At 52.9% G+C, this 19,519-nt stretch overlaps 1 protein-coding gene across 3 annotated transcripts in view; it reads left to right on the top strand.

Moving 5' to 3' along the window:
- Nucleotides 1–3,669: 3,669 nt before the first annotated feature.
- The window catches only part of NECTIN2 (nectin cell adhesion molecule 2), a 29,311-nt gene continuing 13,461 nt past the window's right edge, over nucleotides 3,670–19,519 (top strand). The window contains exons 1-2 of one of the 3 annotated variants that reach the window (XM_036834553.1): nucleotides 3,670–3,976; nucleotides 16,119–16,514. In XM_036834553.1, coding sequence (XP_036690448.1) covers nucleotides 3,886–3,976; nucleotides 16,119–16,514 — 487 coding nt within the window. In that variant the 5' untranslated portion in view covers nucleotides 3,670–3,885. The remainder of the gene's footprint in view (nucleotides 3,977–16,118; nucleotides 16,515–19,519) is intronic. The other 2 variants (XM_036834555.1, XM_036834554.1) reach the window with 2 other exon arrangements.

Genomic DNA, 19,519 nt, shown 5'->3' with positions numbered 1-19,519 from the left:
GTTTAGCAACCCCCATCAAAAGAGGGTGTCCCTTTCCTATTAGTTCAAGCAGAAGTCTCAGGGCTAATTCTTATTGGTCAGGAATGGGCCCCACCCCCAACCCTGAACCAATCCTTGTGGCCAGGGGATAGAATGCTCTGATTGGCCAGGACTGGCCAGGTTCGCTCTGAACCGTAAGGGCTTAGTATGGAAGAGGTTACTGGGCAGGTAAAACACTTGGCATCAACTCTCCAGCTCCATCAGGAAGCCTTTGGCCCTGTGCCCCTACCTCCTGGTGGTTATGGCTCTTCAGTGAACTGTCACCTCTGAGACTCCTTGACACTGGAAATCAACTCCCAAGGTATGAGACCCACCCAGTCATTTGTCAGCAAACACACACGGCAGTGCTCAACCTTATCCATGTCCCCTTAATCATGTGACTGGGGGCATGAAACTCTAGCCTACCACCCTCCTGGGCCTTCCCTCCCGGGCTCATCCCAGCTCACAAAGAATAGCCAGGAGACAGCTGAGCACGCTCCTTGACAGACCAGGAGAAGAATAGGTGCTAAGGGGGGCTTCCTGGAAGAAGTCTCCCTGGGGACTGGTTATTTTATTCAAGGGAGAAATGGGGGAGGAGAGAGAATTTTACAAAGCAAGTTAGTAGCAAAGATGGCACTAACCCGAGAGATCCTGGCCTTAGTCTGGCCTCAGATTGGGGAGAGGACAGAGAGTTCTAGAGAGAATTTATTATGTACCTACAGTAGTTCTCCCCTATTTGTGGAGGGTATGTTCCAAGACCCCCAGTGGAAACGTAGATTGTACTGAACCCTACATATACAATGTTTTTTCCTATACATACATCCCTATGACAAACTTTAATTTATAAATGAGGCACAGTAAGAGAATATCTGAATTACCAGCATCTTTTTTTTTTTTTTTTTTTGGTCATGCCGTGTGGCATGAGAAATCTTATTTCTCCCACCAGGGATCAAACCCGTGCCCTCTGCAGTGGAAGCATGGAGTCTTAACCACTGGACCACCAGGGAAGTCCCCAGCATTGCTATTCTTGTGTTTTGGGGCCATTATTAAGTAAAATAGGGTTACTTGGACATAAGCACTGTGATACCGCCGCAGTCGATCTGATAGATCTGATAACAGAGACGGCTACTAAGTGACTCACAGGCAGGTAGTGTATAAGTGAGGATATGCTGGACAAAGGGATGATTTACGTCTAGGGCTCGAGACTTCATCACACTACAGAATGATTTAAAACCGATGAAGTGGGCTTCCCTGGTGGCGCAGCGGTTAAGAATCTGCCTGCCAGTGCAGGGGACACAGGTTCGAGCCCTGGTCCGGGAAGGTTCCATATGCCGCGGAGCAACTAAGCCCGTGCGCCACAACTACTGAGCCTGCGCTCCAGAGCCCGTGCTCCGCAACAAGAGAAGACACGGCAATGAAGAGTAGCCCCCGCTCTCTGCAACTAGAGAAAGCCCGCCTGCAGCAATAAAGACCCAACGCAGCCAAAAATAAATAAAAATAAAATAAATAAATGTTAAAAACAAAACAAACAAAAACCGATGAAGTTTTATTTCTGGAATTTTCCATTTGATATTTTCAGACTGGTTGACTGTGGGGTAATTGAAACCGCAGATAAGAGGGGACTACTGTATTTGTCCAGCTGGCTTCACACCAGGCTAGTGTCGAGTCTGAGAAACACCTTATGGGGAGCTCCCAGCCTGCTACTTCCTTGCTGGGTAGCGTGGGGCAAATGATCACTCTGTGTTCTGTGTACTTTTCACTGAAATGGGGATCATAAGTGTCCCCTTCACGGGATCCTTGTGCGGAATTAACTGACAAGTAGCAAACCCTTTGACTTTGGGTCCAGTCACTTCATCTCTCTTTGTGCCTCAGTTTCCTCATCACACAGGGTGCTGTGGGGGTTATTTGAGATAATACTTGTAGCACACTTGGATCAGTGCCTGGCACATAGTAAGTGCTAAATACATTTATTAATAGTATTTTTACCAAGACGTGAATGCCAGTCAGTAAGATTCTCCACCATGTAAGATCTTGCCCTTCTGGAGAGAAAAACTCAGGTGCATGTCAGGTGGGAAGGGAGGACAAGTCTATGGGGGTCCTCTTGGTAGGGCAAGAAGCTCCCAAACATCTGCCCCAGCTGATCAGCTCCTTTTCAGAGGAACTGGAACGGAGGGATTTCAGGCGCTCGGTGGCATCCCCTCCCTCGGCCTCCTGTTTCCCGCCCTCGTCCCTACACGCTGGGCGGCCTCACCAGCTCCCCCGGGCAGTTCAAGGAATGTGAAGAGGTAGGTGGGGGTGGGGAGGAGCGGGAGCCGCCGGGGAGAGACAAAGGGGCCGAGTCAGAGCCAGAGACACAAAGACGCGAGGAGGCTGGGAAGATAGAAGTAGGACAAGGACACGGGGAGGGACCAGCGGAGTCTGGAGGCCCGATCCTAGCCCAGCCCCGCAGGGCCAGCGGAGCGCCGGGGGTGGTCTGTGCTGCCCCCTGGCGGAAGGCTGCGGTAAGGAGACGGTGCGGACCAGATGCAGGAGAGGACTGGGGAATGCAGGGAGGGAGAGAGAGAGGTCAAGAGAGACGCAGAGAGAAACAAGAGATACCGAAAGAGACACAGAAACCCACAGAGAGACAGAGGGACAGAGAAAGACAGAGATAGAAACATACAGAGAGACACAGACGCAGAGAGAGACACAGATGCAGGGAGCGAGAGAGACAGAAACACAGACCGAGAACAAAGTCAAAGGGATGGAAAGAGACAAGGAACCAAGTGACACAAACACAGTGAGTGATAGAAAAAGACACCAGGAAGAAAGAGACCAGAAACACTAAGAGACACGGAAACGTGAAGACTGAAAGACCCAGAGATAAACACAGGGACGGAAAAAGAGAGGCAAAGATAGACACAAAAACAGAGACACTAAAAGAGACAGAGAGAAATCTAAAAAGAAACGACTCCCAGAGTCGCAGGCAGAGATTGAAAAAGATGAAGATAGGCTGAGATGCGCACGGACCTGAGAGACAGTGGCCCCGGGGCGAGAACTGGGGAAATCTCGAGGCGGGGAAGGGGGTGGGGTCTCCGCGTGGGGGCGGGGCTCCAGAGGGGCGGACCTATGAGAACCCACGTGCCTCACGCGGGTGTGACGAGACGGGCAGGACTAATACTGAAGGGGGCGGGGTGGGGTTAGGACTTTGGGCGGGACCGAGGCCACGGTAAACTTAGCTCCTGGGAAGGGGCGGGGCAGACTACCTGGAGAACGAATGGGAGAGGTCGTGCTGGGGGGCGGGGCTTCACGGAGGCGGGACGTTCGGAAGCCCCTAAGCGTGCCCCGTTAGACAGGGGGCGGGGCGCGAGGGCAACCTCTGGTGTAAAGGGGCTTGGCTAGAACACTAAGGGGCGGGGTTTGAACGCTAAGCGAAGGCAAAGATAGAATTTTGGGACAGGGGGGCGGTGATCAAAGAATCCTGGGAGGGGCGGACAGAGAATCCTGGGGAGTAGCGGGTGTAGGTAGAATCCTAGGACAGGGAGGGAGAGGAAGGCTGGGGGGCGGGGCGGGCGTGGAATCCCAGGAGGGGGCGGGGTCAGACCAGCATGAGGGGGCGTGGCCCGAGCCTAAGAGCGGCTCGGCGCCCGGGGGAAGAAGGGGGTGGGTCCTGTGACGTCAGCGAGTCCGAAGCCAGAAAGAAGCTGGGGGCCGGGGGGCGCTGAGCCGGGAGAACCGGACCGCGAGAGCAGAGCCGGGAGAGCAGAGCGCGGCGGGAACCAGCCGGGAGCCGAAGCCACTCAGGCACCTGCGCGTCTGCCCAGCCGATTGGCGCACGCAGAGTGGCCCGCAGGCCCCCGCCCGGGCCCAGTCCCTCCCGGGCCCCCCATGGCCCGGGACGCAGCCCTCCCGCCGTCGAAATTGTCGCCGCCGAAGCTGCCGCTACTGCTATTGCTGCTGCTACTGCTCCGGGAAACCGGTGAGAGACCGCAGGCGCCTCCCCGCCGCGCGCGAACCCATCCCCTTCCCTACCCCCAGCAGGAGGGTCGCGATGATGAGGCGAGACCACCCCCCTTTCCTTCTCCCAGAGTTGGGAGTCTGAGGCCCGGGGAGAATTGAGGGCAGGGAGCCAGATGCCGAGGTCCTCGAGAGGGGCGGGGAGCTCGGACTTTGGGTCCCCTAGAGGGCCAAGAGTGATAATTCGGGCGACCTGGGGAAGGGCCTGCGAGCTCCAACCCCGAGCCCGAGAGGGCTAAAGGCTCTGACTCCCGGGCCCCAGAAAAATTAGGGGCTGAGGGCTCTATCTCTTGGGTCCCAGGAAGAATGAAGGCTAAGGGCTCTGTCTACCGGGGTCCTGGTAGAATTGGGGGCAGGAAGGGCTCAAACTTGTGGGTTCCAGATTGTGAGCAGGGGGCTCTGTCTCCTGGGTCCCAGACAGAATTGGGGGGAGGGGAGGGCAAAAGGCCCTGTCTCCTGGGCTCCAGATTTAATTGTGGGCATTGGAATGTCTCCTGAGATTCAGACATAAATGTGGGCAGAAACCCTGACTCTTGGGTTATAGATATAATTAAGGGCCGGAGGCCCTGTCTGGAAGCTGGAGGCTCGGTCGGCTGTGTCCCAGGTAGACTAAGGAGGCCGAGTCCCGCCGGCTGGGACACTTCCCTTTCCTTGCGAGCCGTCGGCGGGGCATCCCTGGGGAAGTTTTCCGGGTTTCACTTTCGCCGAGCCAGGGCAAGGCGGGGGCGGGCGCTCTCCTGACTCCCGGTCCCGGACTCCCGGTTTCGGGACCTTATCTTTCCTCTAGTCGCGCCTTTGTCCTAGGAGCCGCAGCGGGAGGTGGACGCGAAGAGACGCCGCCCTAATCCGCTGTCTTTCCCTCTGCTCGGCCCACTCCCCACCTCCCGTTCCCCCCACCTCCCCTAGGGGAGGGGTGCAGCCCCGGGAGAGGGAGGGGATGGGAGGAAACAGGTGAAGGAGGCTCTGGCCCCGCCCCTTTGCAGGTGACCTGGCTGTTTATTCCCAGCTAGAAACTCAGGATAGTGGAGTTTCCCAAAGGTTTGCCAGAAACTACGGAGGGAGCTTGCGGGACCCCTGGTCTTTTTTTCCCAGCATGTGTCTGAATTGTCTCCCAGCTTTGACCCAGAAGTGTGTACTGACTCTTCCATCGCCTGCCTCTCCCTCTGTGTCAGAGATAGGGAGATAAAGTCAGAACCTGCCACCTCTGTGAGAATGCTCAGAATCCACCCGACCTTGTGCCAGACATTGACTTGGTGCATGACCTCATGGAAGGCTCTTGATCACCCTGGGAGACAGGTCCAGTTCCTGTTCCCATTTTGCAGATGAGGAAACAGAGGCTTAGAAAGGGCAAGCCACTTTCCCAGGGTCCACAGACAGTCTGCAGACTTCAGAGCCTTTCTTGGCTCTGCCCCACCTGGTGGGCTCCAGAGAGTGCCTCTGAGCCTCCATTTCCTCCTTTGGAAAACTGAGATAATTCCTTCCCTGCGGGGCCATTGGAGGGATTTAGAGGTCCCACTGGTCCCCGGGGGGAAGCTCTTAGCACCTGAGGAGGAGGTCTTCCCCTTTCCTGACCCTCCATCCTTGTGCCTTTGCTCTCTGCTCTCCTCTCTGCATCTCTCCTTCCCACCCTCCCTCCCTTTCTCCCTCCCTCTCTTTCTCTCTCTCCCTCCCCTCCTTCCCTCACTTTCTCTCCCCGCTTCCTCTCTCCATTTCTCACCCTCTCCCTCTGCTCCTCTGGCTCTCTAATCTCTCTCCAAGCTTTTTCTCTCCTCCTTTCTTGGCCTCTCTCTCTCCTTTCCATCCATCTCTGTTCCCCTGTCCCTGGCTCCTCTGCCTTCCCCCTCCTTGGCCTCCACGGAATGAGGGTGCACCACCTGGGCTTCCTGCTGTGGCTCCCCTCCCCAGTCCTCCCAGCTTTCACTGCTCATCCATGTCAGCCAGGCAGCTCCACGGTAGCGGAGGGGGATGGGAGGAGAGGGGCCTGCCGGCCTGCTGTCTCTTCTTGTTAGGGAAGGGGGACTGGACAGGGGAGAAGTAAGGGTGGGTCTGCTCACATCCTAGGGGGAGGAGAGGGGAGAGAGGGATACAGGGAATGGCTGGAGATACAGGGATGGGGACAGAAGCCAATAGAGGGAGGGCATCAGAAACAAATTTAGGGATGGGGTCAGAGACACATACAGGAATGGAACCGAGGGATGGGGGAATGAAATACAGCCACAGGGATGGGGCAGTGTGGGAGGGGGAGCGGGTGGGGGGGAAGGAGCTGGAAGGACGTCTGGATAAAGGCAGGAACAGCATAAAGAGAGAGACAGAGGTTTGGTGAGAGGCAAGGGGCCCAAAAGACCCCAGCCAGTCAGTGACAGCGATGCCATGACCCAGGGAGGTCGGGGCACAGGCGAGCCTCAAGGCCAGCAGTGTGTGGGGGCCACGGGGAGTGGTGGACACGGGAGGGACAGGGAGTTGGGCACTCTGGCCAGCTCCCCCGCTTCTGCCAGGGATGCTGTTACATTTTTAATGTCCCGGTGATGCTGAGAAAGGGAGCAGGAGGGGGAGGAGAAGAGGGGACCCAGTAAGATGGCCCAGCAAAGAGAAAGTATGTCAGAGGTGTGGAGAGACATGCAGAGATGGGGAGACCCAGGAGGCAGAGAGAGCTGAGGGTCAGAGACACCGAGAAATCGTGGCCCTGAGAGATGGAGACCAGAAACCTGGAGAGATTAGGGACCCCAGGAATCGGTGCAGGGAGCCAGATTCCAGAGACTAGGAGACCCAGACCCAGAAAGACCCAGACCTCAGATGTTGGAGATACAGAAGAAAAAGAATATGAGAACAGCTAGGATTTTTTTGTCCTGGTGAAAATGATCTGAAATTGATTGTGGTAATGGAGGCACAAATCTATGAATTTACTAAGAGCCATTGAGCTGGACACTTTATTTTTATTTATTTATTTATTCATTTTTGGCTGCGTTGGGTCTTCGTTGCTGCATGCGGGCTTTCTCTAGTTGTGGTGAGCAGGGGCTACTCTTTGTTGAGGCGTACAGGCTTCTCATTGCAGTGGCTTCTCTTGTTGCAGAGCACGGGCTCTAGGCATGCGGGCTTCAGTAGTTGTGGCACTCGGGCTCGGTCGTTGTGGCTTGCGAGCTCTAGAGCGCAGGCTCAGTAGTTGTGGTGCCCGGGTTTAGTTGCTCCGCGGCATGTGGGATCTTCCTGGACCTGGGCTCGAACCCGTGTCCCCAGCATTGGCAGGCGGATTCTTTTTTTTTTTTTTTTTTTTTATGGCTATGTTGGGTCTTCGTTTCTGTGCAAGGACTTTCTCTAGTTGTGGCAAGCGGGGGCCACACTTCATCGCGATGCGCGGGCCTCTCACCATCGCGGCCTCTCTTGTGGCGGAGCACAAGCTCCAGACGCGCAGGCTCAGCAATTGTGGCTCACGGGCCCAGTTGCTCCGCGGCATGTGGGATCTTCCCAGACCAGGACTCGAACCCGTGTCCTCTGCATTGGCAGGCAGATTCTCAACCACTGCGCCACCAGGGAAGTCCCAAGCTGGTCACTTTAAATGGGGGAATCGTATGGTATGGGAATTGTATCCCAATAAAGCAGTTAGAGAGAAAGACAGACAGATAGACACAGAGAGCAGAGACCAGGGACTCCTGGGAGACACAGGGGGGGCAGACTCGGAACCCTAAGAATCAGAGACAGAGACACAAGAGATCAAAGAGACAGGACCTGCAGGAGGAGGAGGCCAGAGTCTCAGAGACAGAAATGTTTTGGTGTAAACTCTACACTGGGCAGATCGGTGGGAGTGGGGTTCTGTCTGAGGGGCTTGACCAGGAAGAGATTCACCCCCAGAAGTATCAGACCCCACAGGGGAAACCTTCAGGGGGGTCAAGCCCCTGCAGAAAGGCAGGGAAATCTCAGACCAGGGAGGGAAGGGGTGCCCCGAGCTGAGTGATGACCACGATCAGAGAGGTGGGCTGGGGGAGGGAGGTGCCGACATGCGGGCCCAGGCAGACAGCCCCATATCCTGGCTACCGCAGCTGCTCACCCCCTCCTCAGACCGGCTCCTGGATGTCGGCTGTGAGGGTGGGCACTGTGATTAATGCAGTTAATTAATTGACAAGGTAGCTGAGGCAGCAGCTGAGGCCAGCGCTCCAAGCATGCTGGCCTTCAAGGGTCTGCTGGAGTCTGCTGCACCCCGTGGTGAGAGGGCAGGTCATGATGCGTTATTGGTCTGGAGGGCGTGAGCCAAGCCTGGAGGAGCCAGCCAGGCAGGGACCCAGGAGTCCGGGCCCCCAGCCCCTTCCTCTCTGCCTTGATTACCCTTCCCCAGATCTCAGGGTCTCAGGCTATAAGTCTCTGCACCCCGTCCCCCCCAGATGTTTCCCCTGGGCTCACACAATGCCCTGGGCAGCCCCGACTCTGCCACCACAGGAAGCCTGCATCCCAGGGCCCAGGCAGAGGAAGCGTGTCTGGGGACCCAGCTGACACTTCATGAAGCTGTCACCAGCCTGGCTGGCCAAGGGAAGCTGAGGGAGGGCGGTGTTCCCATGGCCACACTCTCCCCCGCCGTGGTGCTGGTCACGTCCTGGCCAAGGTCAGGGCACAATCACCTGCCCAGCAGCGTGCTGGACACTAGGGTCCGAACTCCAGGCCAGCCTTCCTCCTGGCATCATTTCTCCTGCCTCTGCCTGAAACGCAAAACATCTGGGCATTAGCCCACACTAACCCCGTCCCCCTCACCCCCACAGCCAGTCAGCCTCCGTGTCCCAACCGTTCCAACTTCTGAATGTGCTTGCAATCTGGTTCATCCTCCATCCCCACAACCCTGACTCCTGAAGCCCGACCCACTCCATTCTGAGGGATTTTTCTAAAGCACAAACCTAACCCTGTCCCTCCCCCTGCCTATAACTCTCTGTGGCTCCCCAGTGCCCCCAAGAAAAAGCCCAAACTCTAACTCAGCCTCAGCCTGTATGATCTAGTGCACTGCTGATTCCCCGTCTTCACCTTTATCGAGCTCTTACAGTGTGCCAGGCACTGTTCTAGGCTCTGGGGATACAGCAGTGACCAAGACAGACGAAGATCCCTGCCCCCGGCACTGATGTTCTAGTGGGGAAGAGACATCAGCTGCTATGAGGAAATCGAAGCAGGGCCAATGGAGTTTCTGTTCTCATCATTAAGGTGGTCAGGGAATGCCCCAGAGCAAAGATCCGAAGGGAGGGAGGGAAGGGGAAGTGTTCCAGGATGAGAGAATAGCAAGTGCAAAGGCCCGGAGGTGGGACTTGCCTGGCATGTCTGAGGAACAGTGAGGAGGATGGTGTGGCTGGAGCAGGGTGAGCCAAGGGGAGAGGGTGAGAGATGAGGTCAGAAAGAGGATGGGCACAGGTCACGCAGGGCCTTGTGGGCCGCTGTAAAGACTTGAGCTTTTTTCTGAGTGAGGAGAGAGCCACAGCAGGGACCTGATCTGCTGTAGCTTCTCTGGCTGGGTGTGGGAACAGACTTCAGGGGCAACGGCAACCCTCCCTGGGAGGATGACCCAGGGGAGAGACGCCACTGGCTTAGACCAGGCTACAGGCAATGCAGGGATCAGACCTGGTCCGCTTTGAAGATATATTTTGAAGATGGAGTTGACAGGATTTCCTGATGGATTGCATGGGTGGCGTGGAGGGGGGCGGTGGTGAGAGAAAGAGAGGAGTCAGGGATGACTCCAAAGCTTCCATCCTGAACCTTTTACTGAGGTGGAAATACCTAATAAATGGGCCATTAAGCCCACAAGGGCTGAACCGTCCTATTCATTCATTCAGAATGAGACACTTAGAATGGGGATTGTAGAGCCATGGGATTTTTTTTTTTTTTTTTTTTTTTTTTTTTGGCTGCGCTGGGTCTTTGTTGCAGCATGCAGGATCTTAGTCTTGGGGCATGCATGCAGGATCTAGTTCCCCAACCAGGGATCGAACCCCAGCCCCCTGCATTGGCGCTGAGTCTTACCCACTGGACCACCAGGGAAGTCCAAGCCATGGGATTTTAGAACCTCATTCATTCTGCAAATGTTGAGCGTCTACTAGGAGCCGGTCTCTGTTGCAGATGCTGAGGGTGAGCAAAACCAGGCAAAGAATTCCTGCTCTCAGAGAGCCAAGAAGGTCATGAAAATCTGCTGTGTGAGATGGGGAGAAAGTGAGGTGCAGGGTGAGGGAACGAGGGCCAGCTAGTTGGAGAGAGGAGGGCTGTGTGGCCATCGGGGACAGATTATTGGTGATGAAAGAACTTGCTGAGAACCTTGCCCCACAAGAAGCTAAAAGTGGGTTTTTTAAATTTAATTTTTATTTATTTATTTATTTTTGGCTGCGCCACGTGGCTTGCCAACCAGAGACTGAACCTGCGCCCTCCGCAGTGAAAGCACAGAGTCCTAGACACTGGACCGCCAGGGAATTCCTAAAAGTGGGTTTTTTTTTTTGTTTGTTTTTTTTTTAAATTTATTTATTTTTATTTATTATTTATTTTGGGCTGTGTTGGGTCTTCGTTTCTGTGAGAGGGCTTTCTCTAGTTGCAGCAAGCGGGGGCCACTCTTCATCGCGGTGCGCGGGCCTCTCATTATCGCGGCCTCTCTTGTTGCGGAGCACAGGCTCCAGACGCGCAGGCTCAGTAGTTGTGGCTCACGGGCCTAGTTGCTCCGCGGCATGTGGGATCTTCCCAGACCAGGGCTCGAACCCGTGACCCCTGAATTGGCAGGCAGATTCTCAACCACTGCGCCACCAGGGAAGCCCAAGTGGGGTTTTTTTTAATCCTCTGAAGCAACCAGGGCCACTCTAGATGCAGGAGGGCAGTCTCCCTCAGAAGAGAGGATTGAACCCAGGTCACAGCAGTAAAAGCGCCGAGTCCTAACCACTGGACCGCCAGAGAACTCCCCAGAAATGGAGAGGTATCTTGCAGCCACAATGACTTCCTTAGGACAGGAAATCTGAGTCCCAGCAGGGACCCAGCGACCCAAAGAGGGGTGTGGGGCTCTGTGGGCTGTAGCTTGGCTTCCCTTGGAAAGGGTCTCCTCCTCCAGGAAGCTCTCCTGCCCCTCCCCTCGGCTGGGTCAGGCCCCTGCTCTAGGTCCAGCCCCACCCCTTCAGTCTTTCCAATGAAGTGCTTGGTGATCACTATCTGTACAATATCTGTCTCGCCTCCTGAATGTCAGCTCCTAGAGGACAAGCACATGATTTGTCCCGTCACATCTGTGGTACCTGCCCCCAGAACAGAGCTTGATATTTATTCAACAGGTTTTTTTTTTTTTAACAGTATTGATTGAGCACCTACTATAACCAGGCCCTGGGTAGGCTCCGGGGATACAGTAGGAAACAAGACAGGCAAATCCCTGTCCTCAGGGGCTGACCCTCTAGCACCCAGGGCCTGCGGGTTGAGTCACTGTTTTTTGCTCACTGGTTGGCATAGTCTGGGAAAGAATAACTGGCGGGAAGGTTCCTACCATTCATGCCCTTGAAGTTCTAAATCTTCGCTTTAGCCAAGTCCTTCTCCAAGTGAAGAACCCTCAATGGCTCCCACTTACCTCAAGAAGAAAACTTAAGCCCTTGGCCCTGCCCTACTTTGCTTCTGCAGCTCACACTGGCCTGGGTTTTTCCCTGACGGAGTGCCCTTCCCTCCTCACCCAGCTAGAAAGGGGCATAGCCTTTGGGGACCCTTGTCCCATACTCAGTGCCTTTGGGGCCCATGTGGGTAATGGTTCCTGGCACCTTGAGGGAAGGGGGTGGCCCTTCCTCAGCTCCACCTAACTGTTGCCCCCAGAGCCTCATATCCTGATTTTTGTCTGGATTCGACCTTTAATCTCCAGACCCTTCTGTGCTGCTTGTCCGCTTCTGGAACGATGTTATGTGGGCCAAAAGTAACTATGTGGGAGAGCCGGATTTGGCCTGCAGCGGATGGCTGGCCGCCTCTGCTTGACTCCCCTGCCCTGCCAGCCCTGTGAGGAGCTTACGGGAGAAAATCATTTTTTTTTAAATTAATTTATTTAATTATTTTTGGCTGTGTTGGGTCTTCGTTTCTGTGCGAGGGCTTTCTCCAGTTGCGGCAAGCGGGGGCCACTCTTCATCGCGGTGTGTGGGCCTCTCACTATCGCGGCCTCTCTTGTTGCGGAGCACAGGCTCCAGACGCGCAGGCTCAGTAGTTGTGGCTCACGGGCCTAGTTGCTCTGCGGCATGTGGGATCTTCCCAGACCAGGGCTCGAACCCGTGTCCCCTGCATTAGCAGGCAGACTCTCAACCACTGCGCCACCAGGGAAGCCCAGGAGAAAATCATTTTAATGGAATTGTCACAAGGGACCCCGCAGGGCTGCTTAAACATCCCCATTTCACAGATGGAGGAAATTAGGCTCGAAACAAGGTCCCCACCTGGAAAGGGACAGAGCCAGCAGGAAGCCCCCAGCCAGCTGCTCCGGGGGCCCACACATGACACTCTGCAGTTCGGTCCCGCCGCAGAGGAGGAGCCCATCTTCCAAGGTGGCACCCTTGGGTTTGAGTTGCAAGATATATGTGGGGCTTCCACGAGATGATGTCTGCATAACACAATGGCCTTCACTGGTGACTTGTTTTGAGAAGTGCCTGGGACGGGTCCTGCCCAAGGGGCTGCCTTCTGCTGGGGACCCTCTCACTAGGGTCCCCTGTTAATTTTCCCTGGATTCCTGTGTGAGGCCAGCGGCGGCACACGCTCCTTCCCTCACATCTCGGTCGGAGACAGCTGGGCATGGGCCTTGCCTTGAGGCTGGGTGTCGAGGGCTACTTGTAATTACACTTACCTGGCTATGTTTATTTACCAAGCACTGATCTTCTGTTTCCGGGGGCCCTGTGTGCCAAGTACTCTACAAACATCCTTTAATCCTTAAACGGCAATCCCTAGGAGATGGACACCATTATTACCCCCCTTTTACAGCCGAGGAAACTGAGGCACAGAGAGGTTAAATGACTTGCCCAACGTCACACAGCCAGTAAGTTGCCGAGCCAGGATTCAAACCCAGGCACTCAATCACCATGCTGTACTGCCTTACACAGCAGAGAAACATTCATCTTTATTCTGGTTTTTATTTTTTTTAATTTTTTATTATTATTTTAAAAATTTATTTATTTTATTTATTTATTTTTGCCTGCGTTGGGTCTTCGTTGCTGCACCGGGCTTTCTCTAGTTGCGGTGAGCGGGGGCTACTCTTTGTTGCGGTGCACGGGCTTCTCATTGTGTCGGCTTCTCTTGTTGCGGAGCACGGGCTCCAGGTACACGGGCTTCAGTAGTTGTGGCTCGCGGGCTCCAGAGCGCAGGCTCAGTAGTTGTGGCGCACGGGCTTAGTTGCTCCGCGGCATGTGGGATCTTCCCGGACCAGGGCTCGAACCCGTGTCCCCTGAATTGGCAGGCGGATTCCCAACCACTGCGCCACCAAGGAAGCCCCCGATTTTATTTATTTATTTATTTTTTTTTTTTTTTTGGTCACACCGCGCGGCATGCGGAATCTTAGTTCCCTGACCAGGAATCGAACCCGTACCCCCTGCAGTGGAGGCACAGAGTCTTAACCACTGGACTACCAGGGAAGTCCCCTTTATTCCAGTTTTTATTAACAATCAGAAAACAAAAGATAAGCTGAGAAATAAAAGCCATACGTTCAGACATAAACTGGTACGCAAATGCTCACAGCAGCTTTATTCATAATTGCCAAAAGGTGAAAAAACTCAAATGTCCATCAACTGATGAACGGATAAACACAATGTGGTCAATCCACACAATGGAATATTACTGAGCCATAAAAAGGAACAAGGCACTGACCCATGTTACAGCGTGGGTACACCTTGAAGACATTATGCCAAGTGAGAGAAACCAGACACAAAAAGCCACATGTTGTATGATTTGATTTATGCGAAATGTCCAGAAGAGGAGAATCTATAGAGACAGAAAATAGACTAGTGATTGCTAGGGGGTGGGAGGAGGGGAAATGAGAGTGACTGTTTAATGGGTACAGGGATTTCTTTGGGGGATTATAAAAATGTCCTAAACTGGATTATGGCGATGGTTGCACAACTCTTGTGAATATATGAAAAGCCATTGAATCATACTTTATTTATTTATTAGTCTAACTTTTAAAAAAATATACATAAGACATAGACATTTATTTATTTACATACTTATTTTGGTTGCGCCAGGTCTTAGCTGCGGCACGCGGACTTCTTAGTTGCAGCATGCGAACTCTTAGTTGCGGCATGCATGCGGGATCTAGTTCCCTGACCAGGGATCAAACCCAGGCCCCCTGCATTAGGAGCACGGAGTCTTACCCACTGGACCACCAGGGAAGTCCCTGAATTGTACATTTTTAATGGGTGAGTGGGAATTATATCTCAGCAAGGCTATTTTAAAAAAAATAGGCACAGCAACTACTGAGCCCGCGTGCTGCAACTACTGAAGCCTGCGCGCCTAGAGCCCATGCTCTGCAACAAGAGAAGCCACAGCAATGAGAAGCCCGCGCGCAGCAGTGAAGACCAAATGCAGCCAAAAACTAAATAAAAATTTAAAAAAAAAAAGGCACGGAGGGCTGTAGGTTTTATAGAAAGGTGAGAGAAAGTATTATTACTGTGTAGGAAAAAAAATGAAAACTATCCTCACACTTTGAATTTTTTTACAATTTCTTTTGGGATAGATTTAGGTTTTTGTTATTTTTGGAGGATTCTTTATTCCCTCCAAACATTTGATAATGAAAAATTTCAAACATACACGTGTAAGCTGGAAGAATGGCCCAGCAGCCTCCCTCATCCTCTGCCCCTAGACTTGACAAAGGGTCACATTTTGCCACGTTTGCTTCGTCACTTTATCGTTTTTGTTGTTGTTGTTTTTGATGAACCATTTGAGAGTACATCGCAGATATGACATTTCCACCCCTTATCATCTCCTTCTTCTTCCTCTTCTTCTCCTTCTCCTTCTCCTTCTTCTTCTCCGCACAGCTTGTGGGATCTTAGTTCCCCGACTAGGGACTGAACCCAGGCCCTCGGCAGTGAGATCGCAGAGTCCTAACCACTAGACCGCCAGGGAAGTCCCATCCGCCATTTATCTTCTTTTTTTTTTTTTTTTTAAATAAATTTATTTATTTATTTATTTTTGGCTGCATTGGGTCTTCATTGCTGCATGCAGGCTTTAGTTGAGTCAAGTGGGGGATACTCTTTGTTGCGGTACGTGGCCTTCTCATTGTGGTGGCTTCTCTTGTTGTGGAGCATGGGCTCTAGGCACGCGGGTTTCAGTAGTTGTGGCACACGGGCTCAGTAGTTGTGGCACGCGGGCTCTAGAATGCAGGCTCAGTAGTTGTGGCGCACAGGCTTAGTTGCTCCGCGGCATGTGGGATCTTCCCAGACCAGGGCTCGAACCCATGTCCCCTGCATTGGCAGGCGGATTCTTAACCACTGTGCCACCAGGGAAGCCCCGCCATTTATCTTCTAAGAAAAAGGAATACTACATAAAATAGATAACCAGCAAGGACCTATTGTATAGCACAGGGAACTATACTCGATATTTTGTAAAACCTATAAAGGAAAATAATCTGAAAAAGAATATACAATACACATATATGTATTGAGATATATATATAAACTGAATCACTGTGCTGTACACCTGAAACTAACACATTGTAAGTCAACTATACTTCAATAAAATAAAAATAAAATAGGGAATTCCCTGGCAGTCCAGTGGTTAGGACTCCAGGCTTTCACTGCCATGGCCTGGGTTCAATCCCTGGTGGGGGAACTAAGATCCCGCAAGCTATGCGGCATGGCATAAAATAAAATAAAATTTTAAAAAAATGTTTTAAATTTAAAGGAATACTACATAACCACAATTTAATCATCACACCTAAGATCATGAATGGTAATTCCATAATCATATGTCATCTAGCCTGGACACAAATGTCCCTAGTTTTCCTCAAACTGTCTTTCTGGCTGGCCTTTTGGGACTTGGGATTTCATAAAGATTCCTGCATTGCATTGCGGGTCTGCATTTCAGGGGGGGCAGCCTCTCAGTGATGGCCCGGCCTGGCCCGGAGGTGTCTGGGTCCTTCACTGACCCGACCTCTCTCTCTCCTCTCTCCGCAGGAGCCCAGGATGTGCGAGTTCGGGCCGCAGCCGAGGTGCGGGGCCACCTGGGGGACACCGTAGAGTTGCCGTGCCACCTGCTGCCCCCAGCGCCTGAAATCCGAGTGTCACAGGTGACGTGGCTGCGCCTGGACGCTCCTGAGGGTAATCAGAACGTGGCCATCTTCCACCCCCTGTATGGTCCCAGCTTCCCCAGCCCGAAGCCTGGCAAGGAGCGGCTGTCCTTCGTCAATGCCGGGCAGAGCACCGGGGCCGGGCAAGGCACAGAGCTGGAGGTGCGGGACGCCACGCTGGCCCTCCGGGGGCTGACAGTGGAGGACGAGGGCAACTACACCTGCGAGTTTGCCACCTTCCCCCGGGGCACCAGTCGGGGAGTGACCTGGCTCAGAGTCATAGGTGAGCAGGGGTGGGGGCAGGGCTGCAACGAAGTGGGAGGGTCCGGGGGTGCAATGCGCGAGAGCCCCTCACCGGCCTGTTTCTCCTCTTTAGCTGTGATATCAACCTTGTCCGTGATCTTCAGCCAATGGGCAGCTATTCATTAAGCACCTACTGTTTGCCACACGCTGTTCTGCAAGTTGGAGAGACAGCCGGCAACAAGCATTCAGCAAATTGAGTACCTACTCTGTGCCAGGCACTATGCTAGGCTCTAGGGATAAAGCAGTGAGGAAGACAGCACTCCCTGCCCTCCTGGAGCTTAGACTCCAAACAAAGGAGTAGATAACATAAATAAGAAAAATAAGAGTGAGTCAGGTGGTTATAGGTGCTTCAGAAGTTGGAGGGGAGCAGGTTACAATTGTAAGCGAGGGTGGTCTGGTGCTAACCCAAACTAGGAGGTGAGGGAGCCCTGCAGGTCTAGGGAAGAGAGTTTCAGGCAGTGGGAATAGCAAGTGCAAAGGCCCTGAGGCAGGGCACACCTGGAATGTCTGAGGAAGAGCGAGGAAGTCAGTGTGGCTGGAGATGCATGAATGGAGGAAAGTAGAAGGAGGCGAGGTTGAGGAGGTGATGGGAGAGCACAGATCACAGCCTCATGGACCACGTGAAGATTTTGGCTTTTGCCTTGAGAAAACAAGAGCTACAGGAAGTTCTGAACAGAAGAGGGATGTGATCTGGCTTGGGTTTTCACAGGCTCCTTCTGGCTATGTGGTGGGTGAGGGTGGAGGCTGGGAGACCACAAAGGAGGTGACGGCATAAGTCCAGGTGGGAGGTGATGGCAACTAGACCAAGATGGAGGCAGTGGGGGTGATGGGAAGAGATTGGATTCTGGAAATATTTTAGAGGTTAAGCCAGAGAATAATCAATTTGGCAAAGAAAGGAAACACCAGGATGTTGCAATACTCAGAGTGAGGGCCCCAGTGGACTCATTTAGATAGAACGGTCAGCAAAATCCCCTTCGTCGAGTCCCAAAGTGTAAGCAGGAGCCACCCTCGGGGACACGTCCACGGGCAGAGGAATGAATGCCCAAGCAGAGGGAACAGCCTATGCATACGCTGGGACATGAGAGCCAGCTTGGCATGTTCTAGAAAGGAGGCTGGTGGGGCTGGTGGCAAGGGCTTGAGTGACCCTCAACAAGGCAAGAAAACCGACAGGGTCATGACGATTGCATGGGCCTCATAGACAGAGGCCAGGTGGCTCGACTTCATCTGAATTTTTTTTTTTTTTTTTTTTTGCTATGCCGCTCAGCTTCCAGGATCTTAGTTCCCCGACCAGGGATTGAACCCATACCTTTGGCAGTGAAAGCTTGGAGTCCTAACCACTGGACCACCAGGGAATCCCCTTTATCTGAAATATTATTTGGAGCCATCAGAGGATTTCAAACCATAAGAGCACCTTGACCAGGCTCTTGAAATTGCTTTAAAAAGATGACTGGCTGCTGTGTGTGGGCCCATCAGAGGGGTAGACAAAGGTAGAGGGAAGCAAGGAGACCAGGTGAGAGGAGGCACTGGCTTGGAAGGGGGAAGAAGCAGGAGGGGAGGGGAGTGGAATAAAGAGAGAAGTGGAATAAAGTGAAATAATCACACTTTTAAGAGATAGAAGGTGCTTGTCTGTGAATTAAGGGAGGAGGAGGATCAAGAACTCCCAGCCTTCTGGTCCAGCAGGAAGGTGACCCGCACAACCACTTGGCGAAATGGGGAAGACTTAGGGAAGGCGTCTTTTTGAAGATGCTATTTCTTGCTAAATCTTGGCAATCCCCTGGGATCCCATCTTCCCCCAGCAACTCCACAGAAGCCACGTCACTCTGGACACTTTATCTCCCCCACTCTCAGCCCCAGAGAGTTGGGGAAGTGTACCCTGTACTGTCCCTCAGAACACACTTCCCTTTCCAAGGAGCCCCAAAACCACAGTTGTTTTGCATAAGGCACAGCTCTTCTCCCCACTCATCCCTCACAAAGGTCTCTCTTCTGCAATCATTTGTTCTATTCAAGAGATGCGTAGAGAGCACCTGCCGTGCACCAGGTGCCCACAAACGTGCAGAACAGAACAGTGAAGCCTCCGCTTTCTTGGGGAGTCAGATGTCAGGGAAGTTTCCTTGAGGAAGTGAGGCTGGGATCTGGAGGAGGAGGAAGGTAAGACAAGGAGAAGGGATGCCAGAGCACTCCAGGCAGTGCAAGTCGCTAAGACCCTGCAGTGGGTGGGAGTGGGGATGGGGTGGGTGTGCCTGGAGCTGTCATAAGACTGATGGGAGGGTAATCAGGGAGGATGTGGGGAGGCCCGTCAGAGACTTTGGTGGTCAGGAGAGAATGCAGGAAGGATAGGAAAGGAGAGGAAGGCAGTGCCACGTTGAGAAGCTCAGGAGATATCCAGGTGGAGAGATCCAGGAGGCAGCTAGAGACGCCTCCTGGATCTCTCCACCTGGTGGAGAACTCAGGTGTCAGAACTCAGGTGTCTGGTTATGGGCACACATTAGTAACTGTGGGTTGTCATTATTATTCCTCGTGGAGGTTTACCCTGCCTAATATTTTTCCATGTTTTCCAGGAGGATGAGTGAAAAGGGCAAAAAATTTCCAGCTTTGGGAAGCTCCATTGCCTTTATCCCACTTCTGGCACCACAATCTAATGGTGATTAAAGGGAAAGAAGTTAGAGGGCTTTTCAGCTGGACCTTTGAACCTCATTATTCTGCTTTGGCTTTTCTTTTAAAATCTCGGCCTCTTCCAGACTTGTGAGCATTGTCTGTTTTTCTAGCAGAGCAGAACAGAAAATATAATGGCTAATACTTAGATAACACAGTGAGTGTCAAGTACCGTCCAAAGTGCTTTACATATCAATTTATTTAATCTGTACAACAATCCTATGTGGTGGGTACTATGATTATCCCCACTTTACAAAAGAGGAAACTGAGGTACAGAGTTGGGAAATGACTTGCCCAAAGCCATGCAGCTGCAAAGCAGCAAAGCAGCAAAGC

This window comes from Balaenoptera musculus, chromosome 19 (assembly GCF_009873245.2).
Source record: "Balaenoptera musculus isolate JJ_BM4_2016_0621 chromosome 19, mBalMus1.pri.v3, whole genome shotgun sequence".
In the NCBI taxonomy this organism is placed as follows: domain Eukaryota; kingdom Metazoa; phylum Chordata; class Mammalia; order Artiodactyla; family Balaenopteridae; genus Balaenoptera; species Balaenoptera musculus.
This window is presented reverse-complemented; position numbering and strand designations above follow the sequence as displayed.